The sequence below is a fragment of the Danio aesculapii genome, chromosome 22, assembly GCF_903798145.1.
Source record: "Danio aesculapii chromosome 22, fDanAes4.1, whole genome shotgun sequence".
Taxonomy (NCBI): Eukaryota; Metazoa; Chordata; class Actinopteri; order Cypriniformes; family Danionidae; genus Danio; species Danio aesculapii.
The window spans coordinates 14,771,493-14,788,136 of record NC_079456.1 but is presented as its reverse complement, the minus strand read 5'-3'; the positions used below and the strand labels follow the sequence as shown (position 1 = coordinate 14,788,136).

Here is a 16,644-nt window from a genome sequence, read left to right as displayed (position 1 = left end):
ATACTACAGAATAGCGTAGAATAGTGGTTCGTAAGCGATTCGGGATGCACGTGTTATGATTTTGGCACCAGCATCCAACATATCTGTGCCTTTTACCTCTTTCTTTAAAGAAGCAGCTGTGACAAATAATCTGCGCAGCCTTGATGATGAGTTATATGTTAGCTGTCCCCTTTGTGTGAAATATGGTCATATTTTGTGCGCGTTTGGTTGTGTGAATACTCCCGCAGCTCTCTGCAGTTTGCCCTGCCTGCACGGAGGCACCTGCGTGGGCCGAGACACCTGCTCATGTCCCTATGGCTTCGTAGGCCCCAGATGTGAAACCAGTAAGTCCAGATAAATCATTTTGGCTTGGGTTTCAAGCACATGTTAAACGTAAGCTCTGCTGCCCCTAGTGATCACATGATGTATTGCAGCTTATATATGGTTTCTTTAACACAGTGGTGTGCAACCGTCACTGTCAAAACGGCGGAAAGTGCACGTCGCCGGATGAGTGCGAATGTCTGGCGGGTTGGACGGGACCATCTTGCGAGACAGGTGAGTGTGTGTGTGTCTATGTTGGAGTGTGTGTGTGTGTGTGCATTTGGTTGGCTCCCAATGGGACCAATCTCTTCTCACTAAATCCATCTTCTATGTGTGTGTGTGCTGCTTCCTGGTGGCATTTAGCTGATGTAGAACCTCTGTCTGTTCATTTTTCATTCAGTCCTGGCGGCTCAGAGAAAACACCAGCTATTATTTCAGCCTGATGATAACTTCCTCTTGTCCACCGGAGAGGATCAGTTATCATCTATTGAGTGGAGAGCCTCAGAGTAACAAATAGAGTTTTTATTCACGTTAGTAACATTTGGTAAAAATGCATGTGTATCAAAAAGTAAAGCGATCCAATTTGTTGACATAATTAAGGCATGTTTTTAAGATTAAACAAAAAGTGGCTGAGCTTTGCCTTTTTGCTTTTAGAAATGACTGTACAATAATATATCACTTTGCAATATCTACATAGAGGTCAAAAACTAATTCAGCATCCCATTTTTGGAGTCCACATCAAGTTAAATTGACAAAAGTTATTTTATAAACATTAAATGCAAGTTAAGAGTCGACTTTAATGTTTCAAATATATTTTGTAAAGATAAAATGGCAAAAAATGGGTGACATACTGTTCCATCATCATTCAACATAAGGTTATGCAAAAATAAAACAACATACTTATTTTGATACTTACATATTAAATAACTTTTATATATATTATATATGTTATCAAATTATTCATGTGGTAAACTAGTGTTTTGTAAGTGTTATTGCAGAGCTTCACAAACTGCATGCAGAAGTATAAATGCACAGCTATGCGCAAGGCTGGCACCGTTGGTCAAGCCGATCACTCGACGCAGAAGTATAAATCAGCCGTAAGGGTGCTTTCACCCCTAGATGTGTGTTTCGGAACCAGTCTCATTTGCCCAGTTAGCATGGTTTGCTTGGCATATGTGAAACCCGCAATTGCCCTCATATGTGAAACCCGCAATTGCCCAAAATTGCCTGAATGAGGTGGTCTCAGCTCAATGAAAATGAACTCTGGAGCAGATCGATTGTAGTGAGAAAGCAAACTGAATGCACTAACGAACCAGGCTATATCACAGTGTATTATGGATATATAATATCCATAGATACATACAGTTGAAATCTGAATTATTAGCCCTCATTGAATTTTTCTTCTATTTTAAATATTTCCCAAATGATGTTTAACAGAGCAAAAAAAATTTCACAGTATGTCAAATAATATTTTTTTTTCTGAAGAAAGTCTTATTTGTTTTATTTCGGCAAGAATAAAAATAGTTTAAAATTTTTTATTGAACCATTTTAAGGTCAAAATTATTAGCCCCTTTAAGCTATATATTTTTCTGATACAGAACAAACCATCATTATACAATAACTTGCCTAATTACCCTAACCTTCCTAGTTAACCTAATTAAATTTTTAAATGTCACTTTAAGCTGTATTGACCTTATTCTACAATGCGGAAGTGCGCTCGTTTTTGCGATTGTTTTAGAACTTTCGATTCAGTTGCCTATGGGCGAAATGACTAGAAATAATAAATGGCAGAAAACGATCAAACTACTCGCTCTACAAACAAGTGTTTGCATGACTATATATAAAAAGTAGAATAATATAATACGAAAAGAAGCAGAACGAGCTGTTTTTAACCTCTAAAAATGAATGGAAGCGAATGAGACCGGACGTTTCGAGCCAAAAGATTCAAATGGCTGCGCCCACTCGTACGCGGAGAATAAGGTGAATAGAAGTGTCTTGAAAAATATCTAATATATTTTTTAAAATGTCAAATATTATTTACTGTCATCATGGCAAAAATAAAAGTCAGTTATTAAAGATGAGTTATTAAAACTATTATGTTTATTAATGTGTTGAAAAAATCTTCTCTGTTAAACAGAAATTAGGGAAAAAAATAAACGGGGGCTAATAATTCATGGGGGCTAATAATTCTGACTTCAACTGTATATTTATATATGGCTATTTGAAGAGAGAATTATGAGTAGGGCAGGATGTCATTCCTACCTGCAAATGTGCGTTTCATGTTGAATATGAAAGTTAAAGCATATTGAACTATTACCAATTGTTGTTTATCTGTTAGGAAAATTGTCTGATATTACCATCAAATAATTTTTCAATATTTTAATCTTATAATATTTTGTATTAGACCTATTGTTTTGTTCATTTCTGCACTGACACCTCGAAAGAAAGATCAACATTGCTCTGCTTCATGATCTGACTGAAGTTTCACTTCATCTGTTATTTCTCTATATACTTTAAGCCTATAACGCATAATTCTGGCCAACATTTCTTTAATAGATCAATTTTACAACTATTGACAACTGAAATGAGGCTGTATGAGAAAGTCTTACCGCCCTAATTTATATATGGTGACAACATTAAAGATCACATTTTCACTACCTCTGGTTTCACAAACAAGGTTTAAGGCTAGTCAAGATTAAATTGCATGTTTGAGCTGTCTCACCTCAAAATAACTTGCTGTGAGATGTCTTAAAATATGTCAGTGTCATTTTTTGTCTCCAGGTGCACACCAGTAATACATTTTTCTAAGGCCATTTTTATAAATGCGGCTTAAAGCCTAATTAAACTAAGGTCTACTCCTGGCTTAATCTAAGCCCTGTTTGTGAAACTGGGCCATAATGTCTTAATGCTCATCATCATAAACTAAAATAACATCACATGATAACTGAGCGGAATCCATTGAACTCTGAAAAATAAACCTTGAAACTCTGACCAATATGAGGAGAGTGTACTCGCTGGTAACATGTTTTAGCTATTTTTGGTCTGTTTAGAAACTTTCCTGTGTGAAAGCAAACCATACCATCCCTGTTTCGGAATAAAACAATCAATCTACATATGTGAAAGTACCTACTTCCAAAAAAAGTGTAGTGTTCCTTTAAAAGAGCCTGGCAGTAAACAACAACTTGTTTTTTTACTCTCTTTAAACAAATAAATCATTGTTTTTCAGCTGAAGCGTAGTGAGTTTGACCTCCCACACAGCGTCTAGGCAGCTGTCTAGGTTTCATTCATGTTTTATTTAATAAACGTATCTGTCTCCGTGTAGCTCTGTGTGACCCCGTGTGTCTCAACGGAGGGACCTGCGTTCGGCCCAACTCCTGCACCTGCCAGCGTGGTTTCTACGGGGCTCGCTGTCAAAACGGTAACAGCTTTTCTTTCATAATCCACCTTCCTGATGCATCGCCTTATTTTCTAAGAGCTTACAAATGCCGGATATCAATTTCTTAAGAGCGTTCGGGGTGAAACTTGACTTCTGAGTGTAAGGTACGATAAAACAGGCCAGTCCTAAAAACCCATTTGGCTTTTATTGAAGTCTTTCGCTCATGTCGTGGCCTTGATGTGTACATATCGATTCCTTCCCGTAGTGAGGAATGATTCACGTAATTGCTTGAAACAGTGGCCCAGGTAAAGATGTTTTTGATAATAGGGAATGACTCTAATGTCTGGGTTGCTTTAGGTTTGGGTGAAATGTTAGAGCTTTTAGAGAGCGTTTTCGCGGTCATGTCAAATTTGCTGTCGTTTATTTCACCTCACGGCTGTTTGATGTATCCGTCATCAGTTCAGAGAACACAAGTCCAATATCCGTTTATCAAATGCTGGAGGTTTTTATCCACTTCTCTCTTTTATTTTATCAGCCGTCTGCAATCCACCCTGCAAAAATGGCGGACACTGTGTACGAAACAACGTCTGCTCATGTGTGGAGGGATATTCAGGGCAGCGCTGTGAGAAAAGTAAGTAAATTTTATTTACTGCTAGTAAGATCAGTTAACATGATTTACATACAATTTATTTTCATCGGTTGCATACAAACAATCAGAAATAAATAGCGCTTTTCATGTTAAAGGGCACTTATTTTACCCATTTTTCAAGATTTAAGAAAAGTCTTTTGTGTCTCCAGAATGTGTCTGTAAAGTTTCAGCTCAAAATACCCATCAGATTATTTATTATACCCAGTGGTGTAAAGTAACAAATTACAAATACTCAAATTACTGTAATTGAGTAGTCTTTCTCAAGAACTGTAATTTACAGAGTAGTTTTAAAAATGTGTACTTTTACTTACCCTTGAGTACATTTTTAGTACTGTATCTGTACTTTTACTCCATTACTTTCCTTTAACCTGCAGTCACCACTTTAGTTTTCTTGTCTATGGGGATTAGAAAAATCAGTCCTGCGAGTCCAGTCAAATCACACATAGAAGGTAAATCGCATTATAATGAACTACATCAAGACATGGGCGATATATAATTGCAGCAAACTATTTGGAAGTATTCAAAGTGTCCAAGAAGATGTCTGGGGTCTTTACACGCATTGACCCAGGGACTGTTTAGATGCATGTCACTGATGACAAGATGATGGATGTTTACTGTATGATGACCGAAATGGCCTTAAACACCCAGCAGGCAAAAGACGTCAACATGATGTCAGATTGATGTTGTACCCTAACGTCATGGGGTCGTTGCATTTTGTTTGGAAATGAAAATCGTGTTGACATCAGAACTCAACGTCAATGTCCAATGTCCAACCTAAAACCAACCAAATATCAACGTCTAATGATGTTACAGCTTGACGTTGTGTAGACGTTACCACTATTGACATTTATCAGATGTAGGATTTTGTTTGCCATACCTGATAAATAAATTTCAGTATTTGACGTCAATATGATGTTGGTTTAAGATGTTGCGTCGACGTTGGATTCTGGTTACTTTCTAACAACCTACAATCGTCCAAATATCAACATCATTTGACGTCATTATTGGACATCAAAATAACATTGTCCTTAGATGCTGGCTACACGTTGAATTTTGGTTACCTGACGTCACAACCTAAATCTAACCTAATATTTATGTCTTATGACGTTGTGTGCCTGCTGGGCAATAACTAGATGCACTACAGAATGTTACGTTTACACACATCCACAAATTACATGTTAACGCATGAGTTTTTAACAGTGTAATACTCACTACTCTTGAGTGCTTTTGAACTTTTTACTTATACTTTGAGTAATATTTACAACCAATACTTTTTACTCTACTTGCACTACAGTTTTAGGCAAGTAATGGTACTTTTACTTGAGTATGATTTTTCAGTACTCTTTCCACCACTGATTATACCTTTCTGAAGATGCCGATTTTCAACTCTGAGCACACTGTAGCTGTTTTTGTTGCTTGTGCCTTTAATTCAAATGTGCTGGTTCTCCCCGCCCACGTGTGAGTTAGAGCCATAAAGATCGCCCTGATGGGTGTAGCCATCACCTGCTGAGTCTCACATAGATAAACAGCACAGTGACAGACAAGAATGAAGCAGATCTCTCTTACTACCATAAGAACTTTTCCAATGGTTATTTGATGCATTTGTCGTGGAGTTAATTCAAGCCTTTCTGCAACGATGAGTCACACACAGTGTCATTATAGAGTGGCGCGCACAAGTTAAGCTTTGCACGGTTTTTGCACAGTGACAGGATACACGTTAATTTACACTGCTGTATGGACATCCGTTATGTTAATGTACAAAATAAACCTCTTGTAAGTCCACAAACCAAGATATTTTTGCGTCTTCTTTTATAATAGTACTGATATGCGGCTGTGGTGATGAAAAGTTGATTTTCATCATAGGTGCCCTTTAAATTGTAAGAAGTAAAACACAAAATGTTTATTTCGTTTTAGGGTGCGTGTCCACTGAAGTGGGTTTTTTTTTTGTGCGATTTGCTTTTCTAAAAACAGTCTCAAATGTCTTTTTTAAAAATGTTGAATGTAAAACTCAAAAAAAATGTTCAGTTGGAATTTCTGCAGCACAAAAATGCTGCGGTGGAGATGCACAGTTTAATTATTTTAACTAAAATGAAATTTTGTTATATTTTAGTCTTCTGAATTCTTGTAGTTTTAGTCGGCTAAATTTAATGATAACATCTATTTGACTGAAATTTTTTTAACTAAAATGTACAACTAAAACTAGTAAGACACATTTAATAACATTTGTCTACAAAATATTCTCTAAATAACTCTAGATTTAACCAGTTTTGTTAAATCGTAATATATTAATTATGCACATCTCAAAAAATTTCAATGCTCATTATATGGTCCTGGAGAACACACTTATAAATAGGGATGTAATGATTTACTGTGAGACGGTTGAAAATCGATTCAAATATGTGACGATTCAAACCGATATAAATGTTGAATGAATTGCGATACATTTTTTGAACAGAGGGTGCTGTTTGCAAGCGCAAACTCACTTTACCTGCACATGAGCAGCGAGCAAGAGGTGAGGCGACAGAGTAAAATGACAGCGGTGAAGTACACCAAACAAACACAGACTGTGTGCAAATACTGCAGAAAGGCATTTACTTACACTAACAGAACAACGAAAATGATGCAGCAGTGAAAAACTACTGTCACAGACGTCTATACGCAAAAAGCTATTAATAAGCCAATATTAAAGAGCCTTCTCTAATTTGCATTGTTCATTTTTGATTTGGAATTCATTTTGTAATTTGGCTGCACAGTCAAAGTTTTAGTTTGTTTATATTTAAGAGTCTTATTTAGTTTGCATTGCAGAAAAGATTGTATTATGTAAAACTGTTGTGCAGCATTTGAGAAAAAATTTAAGGGCTCTTGTTCACCTTAAATTTGTCTCAAATGTCTCAAAAGTCAGGTGAACCGTTACATCCCTACTTATAATCATGAATGATATTAAGGTTTGAACTATACAGGCTCAGGTTTAACAGTTGTGGCTTAACGTTAGGTGTATTTAAAAGTCCTATTAAATTAAAGAAAATTAGATGCTAGTTTCAGTCTAATAGTTTGAAGCATATTAATAAGCTAGTGTGCTCCAAAACAGTGACAAAATTCACATGTAGAAAATTTAAACTGATATAAACATCCAAAGCTTGCAGTTTGTCACTTCCGCCTTTATGGATCAACAATTTTTTTCACGCCACCTCATACTTCAGGTTCTCATCAAATATTCTGACCAATTAAATGCTCTCTAGTATCTAACATGTTCCACCCCGTTCAAGACGCTTCTCGTTTTGATTTTATTTAATCACCCAGCCCTACATAAACATGTAGTTTTGCACTTCAAATATCATGTAGAGTCATATCAAACATCTGGAAGTAAAGCATAGAGTTATTTTGGTGATTAAAACAAGGGGAAAATGCTGCTCTTGAAGCCAAGATCGGCTGTAAGTTGAGGCATTTACATATGGCCTGTCTGATAGAGGAGGAAGAGAGATGCGTCTGAGCAAAGATAGTGAATTATCAAACATATGGGCCTTGGAATGGATTCATTTGCATGGCAAGACTTGTTATATGGATTTTTTTTTTTTTTTTACCAATTAAAATAACATTTGAGAAATGTTGGAAATATCCTTATGCTGGGGTTAAGAGTACATGACAATTTTCTGAACATATACTTCACACCACAGAAAGTAAACAGCTTGTTAGTTTATAATGCCATAACAAATGCTTAAACTAATAAAAAAGGTTTGAATTAATTTATGAATTAAGACAGCATTATTTAAAAGTAATAATAATAATAATTTTAAGTGACAAACATTTGTCATTTTCAAAATTCATACCTTAATTTATTAATAATACAATTTTTATTAAATTATGTTTACAATTAATAAATGTTTGATATTTTAAATTATGACAGCGGCAGCTTAAAAATATTCAAATTCATAAATGCTTAATAAACTATTATTAATAAGCCATTAGGTATGCATTCTAATAACAGATAATGCTAATAAATTAATATTAAACTATTAAAAACAAAATGTAAACTATGAATAATTCAATGCTACTATCACTACTACCACCAATAATAATAAATAATACAAATCATCACAGTCATTTATGATTGTAAACAACAATTACAGTTTTTTCTTAATCATTAACTTTAAATGTATTAAAGTAAGTATTTACAATCCATACTATTATGTTCATCTGAACATACAGAACAACAGAATTTACACTCACTGGCCACTTTATTAGGTACACCTGTCCAACTGCTCGTTAACACAAATTTTTAATCAGCCAATCACATGGCAGCAACTCAATGCATTTAGGCATGTAGACATCTTCTGATGGCTACTTCAAGCAGAATAATACGCCATGTCATAAAGCACGAGTCATCTCAGACTGGTTTCTTGAACATGGCAATGTGTTCACTGTACTCAAATGGCCTCCACAGTCACCAGATCTCAATCCAATAGAGCACCTTTGGGATGTAGTGGAATGGGAGATTCACATCATGGATGTGGAGCTGACAAATCTGCAGCAACTGCGTGATGCTATCATGTCAATATGGACCAAAATCTCAGGAATATTTCCAGTACCTTGTTGAATCTATGCCACAAAGGATTAAGGCAGTTCTGAAGGCAAAAGGGGGTCCAACCCAATACTAGTAAGGTGTACCTGATGAGTGTATTTCTTCGAGTCCCTCATTGACTGTAGTTTAGTTCTTGTTCCCCCTGGTGTGAATGAGTCCAGGGCTTTACCTCAGTGTTTCTCCGCAGGTGTGTGTGAGCCGGTGTGTGTGAACGGAGGACGCTGCGTTGGACCAGATGTGTGTGACTGTGTGTCGGGCTGGAAAGGAAAGAGATGCGATAAACGTGAGTAAAGAAAAAACCTTAAGAATAAATGACAGTGACCTATTAACCTCATGAGAACAAATGACCCCAAAAGTGTGAAACAATGACATCTCACAGTAGGAAAGAAAAGTCAATCCCAACCTGCATTTCATACCAACTTTGAGCATAAACCTCTACGTTATTATATAAAATAACAGATCCAGCTGTGTGAGAATGAAATAAATGTGTGCGTCTGTGTGTGTGTTTCTCCAGCGGTATGTGTGCAGAAGTGTGTGAATGGTGGTGAGTGTGTGGGGCCGAACAGCTGCCTCTGCAGTCCCGGCTGGAGAGGAACAATCTGCCAGATCCGTGAGTCTTTCCCAAAAACACAGATCCTCCAAACACACGTCACACACCCCATGTCCAGTCTAGACCTCAAATTATTATTGAACAACCAAACATATTAAATCATTAGGTTATGCATGTAAAAAATGTATACATGTATGTAATTATTTATTTATTTATTTATTTATTCATAATACAATTAAGAATTGCATTTTAAAGATTTTATTATTATTTTGAATAATAAAACATTTATTACACTTTATATTTTTAATAAAGTATATGTTTATATTTTTAATTTATATTCAATGTATAATTTATTCATAACTACTTCTAATCATATAGTCTCTGAGAAAAAATATATTGGTGTTGTATTATTATTATTATTAGAGTTGATGTATTGTAAATTATTCATCAGTACATGTTGAAGAAAAACTTTTATTATTATTTTTATTGTAATTTTAAATATTTCATTTGTGAAATGAAATGTTTATTGTCTCATTTAAAAATAAAATATATTTCCAGTTTTCTTCAGAAACACTGATTATTAATGAACAGACGATGTATAATGCTGTCTTCAAAACATACCTCTGTTTATTTATATTTACATTAAAGCACAATAATATAATTAGTTATACTTATATAACGTGAATATGAATCAGTTCATGTTTCTATTCATTAGTGCTGGAGTTTACAAAAACATTAAGAATTCATATTGATTCGTTTTAGACTTAATTTTTTCCTAATAATAATATGTATTTGTGTAGTGCATGTCTTTTTTAAGAAATTTTTTTTGTTATATTTATAAATAATTCGTATTAATCTACTGTAAATAAGCAATAATTACATTATAAACTAAATTGTTTGTTATTATTATTTTAAATAATTAATAACAATCATTAATATTAACCATAATAATAATTATTATTATTATTATTGTTATTATTATTATTATAAAAGTAATAATAATACAATAAATAATAAAATGACTTTTTCCTGAAAAAAGTTTTATTAATATAATAATAATAATAATAATAATAATAATAATAATCATCATTATTATTATTATTATTATATCAATAACAATATTAAATTATAATAATACACTAAAAAATAATAAAATAACATGTTTTCCTAAAGAAAAATGTTTTATTAATATAACAATAAAAATAATAATAATAATAATAATAATAATAATGATAAAAACAACAACAACTCAATATTAGAAATATATTATTTATGTTGTAAATACTTTATTAGGGATATATAATGTATTTTTTTAATTTAATAATTTATTTCATAATAATAATAATAATACAATAGGTCAATAATAAAATGACTTTTTCCTTAAAAAAAAAGGTTTTATTAAAATAATAATAATAACAACAATAATAATACAATAAAGAAATAATAAAATTACATGTTTTCCAAAAGAAAAATGTTTCATTAATATTAAAACTTACAACAAATAAATATTAGATTTATATGATGGTGTAAATACTTCATTAGCGATATATAATGTATTTTTTTAATTAGTAATTTATTTAATAATAAAGTAGATTAGAAAATTTTCATGAATATTTTTCTTAACTAACTTATTTACAGCTAAAATCAGCAATATTTATCAACAACAGTGCTGAACAGCATTTGTTCATGTTTTCCTTTTGCCATCAAATTAGCATATTCCATTACAACTCCCACCCCCCACAAAAGTAATGTAATGTTCAATATCTGTCATGTAAAAGAGACATCTATGATCTGAAAAGCTGACAAACTGTGAATAACGGCGTGATATTTGACAGCCATCTGTGAACAGCGCTGTTTGTTTGGAAGTCGATGTGTTCGACCCAACATGTGCGCCTGCAGAAGCGGATACATGGGGACTCTCTGCTCCACAAAAGTAAACAAACAAGTCATTACAAATACAAAGATTTTTACATTTTTTAGACTAATGCATAATCTAAAAATGCCACATCATATTTGTGTTACAGCTTTCTGTCCAGAGAGGATGAGGGGATGATGTGCGTGTCATTTCTGCACTGAGGACTATTTTTTACTACTTATTTTTTAACCTGACTGGGTTATAATATCTGTTTCAATTTGTAAATATCATATCTGAAAATATTATTTATGTATAAGGTATAATATAATGTTTCTTTCACACTTTTTTAAACATTACAGTATTTGTGAAAACGGTTTGAGGAATAAATAAGTGTATTTTATGAAACATTTGTAGGTTTTTCAAACTTAAATATTTTTTGCTGATTTAATTTTTTTATTTACACAAGATTATTAATTATTTCAAGCATCTACTTAATTGATAAAGCAAAATATTAACTTAACTAATGTTCAAAAAAGTGATAAATTACTATTACAAATGTTACGTACAAATTAATTTCCACAAGTCACACAAAAACTACAGAAATAAATAATGAACTGAAATGATAAATGATGATGCAATAAGGCGCAAGACGTGTTTGCCCTGACGTGTTGCTATTTTCAGACCAGCGCAACCATAATTTCTCGTTCTGCACCACGTTGTTTAAATAGTAAATCCATTTGCGCCACTTTGTAGACTCATGGGTGTGCCGGTCTAGAAAAGAGGTGTGTTAAGGCGCAATGTTGGCACGATGCTAATTTGAGGAACTAAAATAGCCTGCGCAATAGATCAGCTGAAAGCAGGTCTAAAGCCGAGTGCTGGTTGTTGTGCGCCTCACTTGCACATTGCTTAAAACACACAGGATGTACAGCAATACACAAATATCTTTACAAGTGATAAATAATTTAAGGATAAAAATATTCCTAAAATGATCATTTTCGACATAAATATAAAACCACTGCCTTCATGCCTTCTTCACCTCGGGGGGCTTTTTTTCAGTTTATTCATGACAACTTGCTTTTGTATAATGTTATTATTAGTCGTAGTATTTATTATTTGCACATTTATATTTGTTTTATTAAAAAACAAACTTAGATTTGTCCACCTGTCAGGTTTTGGACCATATGGGGCATAGCATGTGTGTTTGGATATAACTGCTGGAAATTAGAACACAAAAGAGAGAAAGAGAAAAAGAAAATAAAGGCAGATTGGAGGAGGCTCATTCTTTATCCTCATGGTGCAGATACTCTGTTTAACTGTTTTCTTGCTAGTGAAGTGTTCAGTTTTTCCGCTTACGCAGTCCTCCCTGTATATAGCAAATGCGCCATGGCGCGACACAGCTGACTCTTAAAGGGAATGGGAGATGACACTCTGATTGGTTTATTCTCAAAACACACCCATAACTCATTAAGAGAATAAGCTCAACCCTGTTAGACCATGCGCCAGAGCTCAGAGCATTTTTTCCGTCCTTAAAATAGCAAAGTGGATTCGGAGACGCCCTTAATGCTTTTGCACCATGCACTTTAGACTTTGTGCCTAGATCATTAAAATAAAAATTTTGGGAGCCCTAAGTAATAACTATTACTTTAAATGTTTAAACATTTTAGATCTAAAAATTTACTTTGAATGATATTTCAGTAATGATATTTGTGATATATATATATATATATTTTTTTTTTTTTTTTTTCTAAAATAAAGAGCTTTTTTAGCCTATTTTTTGCAGCTTGAAAAGAATCTGATATGGATTTATTTGTTTATTTAATAACAAATATAAATATCTAATATTTTCATAATTATTGTATAAATATAATGATCAATATTTACTGTTTATATTACATACATACATACATACATACATACATACATACATACATACATACATACATACACACACAGTGCACAGCATATATGAGTACACCCCTCACAAATCTATCTTTTAAATTCATATTTTTAATAGGAAGCTAAACAATATCATATTTGTGCATATACATTAGATTAGTCATTACTGAAGCCAAATCTGGAGCTTATCTAACATAATAACTTACAATAACGGTCCAAAAACTAGTACACCCAAATTTATGTTATAGCGAAATATTAGATATACAAATTTAAAAAAGAGAAAAAATCAAGAGAAGCAAAGAAATTGGAAAAATTTGTTGACATTTTGTAGGTTGTAAATCTTTTTTTTTTTTTTTTTGCAATTTTTTACTTAAATTTAATTGTATTATCTTTCAATTTCTAAATACATTTGGTGACTAAAATATTATTTTATTAAATATATCTGTTTATTGAATCTGTTTTATTTAAAGACAAAACAAAAGTAATGTTTAAAAAAGTAATATTTGATCATTGACATTGGTATACTATAAAACTATAAATAAATTAGTGCATGATTCTCTAAAGGAAAATGTATAAACATAATATCTAAAGATATTAATTTATGTATAGGGTATAAAGTTTTTTCATGCTTTTTAAGCATTACTATATTTGGGAAAATTATTCAATTAATACATATATTTTATAAAACATTTTTAAACTTTTATGTCATAAAAAATATCTTATTTTCTGCAGAAACAACCCATTTCTCCTCTAAATGACCTTTAATTTCTTTGTGGAGAACTTTACTTCTGTAATATACATTCAAGTTGAAGGAATAGTTCACCAAAAAAATTTAAGTACTTACAATTTACTCACCGTCAAGTGGTTCCAAACCTTCATGAGTTTATGAACACAAAAGAAGATATTTTAAAGAATGTTGGAAAAGCCATTAACTTCCATTGTATTTTTTTCTTACTATGGTCAATGGCTCCAGTGTTTAACATTATTCAAAATATCTGCTTATAAAAGGATACAAACAGGTTCATCACTAGAGAAGATTGCGTAAATAAGTACTTTTATATTTTATTTTTTTGTGAACATTTCCTTTAAGTTAGACAGAAAAATAATCTCTTGTTATTCCAGCCAGGCAATAGACAGTTTAGCATCCTCGGCCATCCTTCCTCCAAACTACGTGGCCTGAAACTCCATTACACTCTATTTCTCCGAGGACGTTCCCTTTAATGTGACTGGAATGTTAAAAAAACACGCAAACATGCTGTTTGTGTCACGGCCGACGGAGCGTGCAGTGGCTGCAGATTTTATTTTGCACCACCGATCGCCTGGCAAACATATAAACAGACAACACAAACAAGCATAGGAACTAATTAACGGCCATTGATGGCGGCCATTAATGAGTCGGTGGCAGATATAGTTCCTCTCATGCATAGCTAATAATCCAGCTGTTGGTATACGATTACCTGAGGTGCTTAAAAAAAGAGAGAAAAGGACAGCAAATATTAAACGGCTCGCAGAGAAAGATAAACTGCTCCAGCATCAGTTTGAAAAGGTTATGAGGAGACTAAGGAGTGTTTGATTTATTGATAAAGAACAAATATCAAATATACACACATAAGTTGCTCAAAAAAGTATGGAAGTTCGTTTCGGTCACACACAGGAAATAAACACAATGTTAAACATGACTTCTTATCTCAAAATTAAGACTTTTACTTGCAGTTTAGAGATTCCAAATCACGACATATAAACTCGCAACAATATTGTGTAAATAAGTGAAACAGTTTTAGATATTGAGATTTAAACATCATATGAAAGCTGAATAAATAATATTTCCATTGATGTATGGTTTGTTAGAATAGCACAATATTTACATTTAATATCACATTTAATGGAAGGAATGACATCCTGCCCTACTCATAATTCTCTCTTCATATAGCCATGTATGCCTGTTACATATCCATAATACACTGTGTTCGTTGGATCGTATTGCTTTCTCACTAAAATCAATCTGCTTCAGAGTTTGTTTCAATCAAGCCGAGACCACCTCATTCAGATCCGAGCGCGATTGAATTGGAAACGCAACAGGTTCCGAAACAAAAGTCTAGGTTTGAAAGCACCCTAAATTAGGTCTTTAGCAATGCACATCACTAATCAAAAGTTGAGTTTTTATGTATTTACTATTGAAAATGGTCTCAATATATTAATGTAATATAATCTTTACTTCATATTCTAATGATTTTTGGTATATAAAAAAAACCTATCATTTTGACCCATTTCGATTCAGTGCCATTAATATTTAGAGCCAAAAAATATCCAAATTTTGTTTTAGTTTTAGGTCCAGGGTCACTTTTTTAAATTTGCAACTATTTCTTTGTTTTCTGTGTTTATAAACCTTTTCATAATTCTGACTTTATTTTAGTTTTGATTTGGATAGTAGATTTTCCTGACTTTTTTCTCAGAAGTGAAATTTTATAGCCTTTCTCAAAGTTTTTACTTTATTTCTTGCAATTCTGACATTATTTCATTCACTTTTAAGTTTATTACAATTCAGATTATATATATATATATATATATATATATATATATATATATATATATATATATATATATATATATATATAACCTCAAAACTGCAACCTTAATTACTGCAATTTCAAGTTTACAAGTTTACATCTTCAAAATTATGACCATTTCTTGCAGTGCATTTTTTCATATCAGAACTGCAAAAATGTCAATTACAGTTGTGATTTTACAGTCTTTCAGACTTTGTCTCATAATTCCTATTTAATATCTTGCAATATGGTACACAGATGAAATCTAATGATAATAAGAAATCAACACAATGGAATAATTTCTGAAGGGTCGTGTGACAAAAAAACATTAATTAGCAAACCGCTATTTTAAAGTGCAATAATATTTCAGTTTTGCTGTTTTTATTGTATTTTTGGCAAACATGAATGTAAACAGTTTACATTTAGCAGTTTTCACTTTAAAAAGTAGAATTATGCAACAGAAACTTACAATTTTTATAAAAACAAAAAGTCAGAGCTCCCCTACAGTAATACAATTTTTTATTCCATTCAGCCAATCTCTAGGTTTGGGGGAAGCACTTTTAGCTTAGCTGAAATCATTGGATTGGATTAGATCATTAGCATCTTTCTGAAGAAAATCAATCAAAATAAAGGGTTATGATAATTTTCATATTTAAAGCTTGACTTTTTTGTAGTTATATTATGTACTAAGACACAAACACTCTTTTTTTCTTTTCACTCTTTCTTTTTTTTTTTTTTTTTTTGAGCAAGATGCTAATGGTCATATCCAAATTAATGATTTATGCTAAGCTAAGGGTTAGCTAAGCTAAATGTGCTCCTCCCAGACCCAGAGATGGCGTGTTTTTATTCAAAATGGCAAAACTCAACTGTTTAACTTTATGGGAGTTATACAA

At 32.6% G+C, this 16,644-nt stretch overlaps 1 protein-coding gene across 1 annotated transcript in view; it reads left to right on the top strand.

The window, feature by feature from the left end:
* si:ch211-246m6.5 (von Willebrand factor D and EGF domain-containing protein) overlaps nucleotides 1-11,694 on the top strand; it is a 117,401-nt gene extending 105,707 nt beyond the window's left edge. Inside the window, exons 25-32 of the mRNA XM_056448015.1 lie at nucleotides 228-323; nucleotides 439-534; nucleotides 3,623-3,718; nucleotides 4,212-4,307; nucleotides 9,092-9,187; nucleotides 9,419-9,514; nucleotides 11,290-11,387; nucleotides 11,479-11,694. Coding sequence (XP_056303990.1) covers nucleotides 228-323; nucleotides 439-534; nucleotides 3,623-3,718; nucleotides 4,212-4,307; nucleotides 9,092-9,187; nucleotides 9,419-9,514; nucleotides 11,290-11,387; nucleotides 11,479-11,499 — 695 coding nt within the window. The 3' untranslated portion in view covers nucleotides 11,500-11,694. The remainder of the gene's footprint in view (nucleotides 1-227; nucleotides 324-438; nucleotides 535-3,622; nucleotides 3,719-4,211; nucleotides 4,308-9,091; nucleotides 9,188-9,418; nucleotides 9,515-11,289; nucleotides 11,388-11,478) is intronic.
* Nucleotides 11,695-16,644: the final 4,950 nt, after the last annotated feature.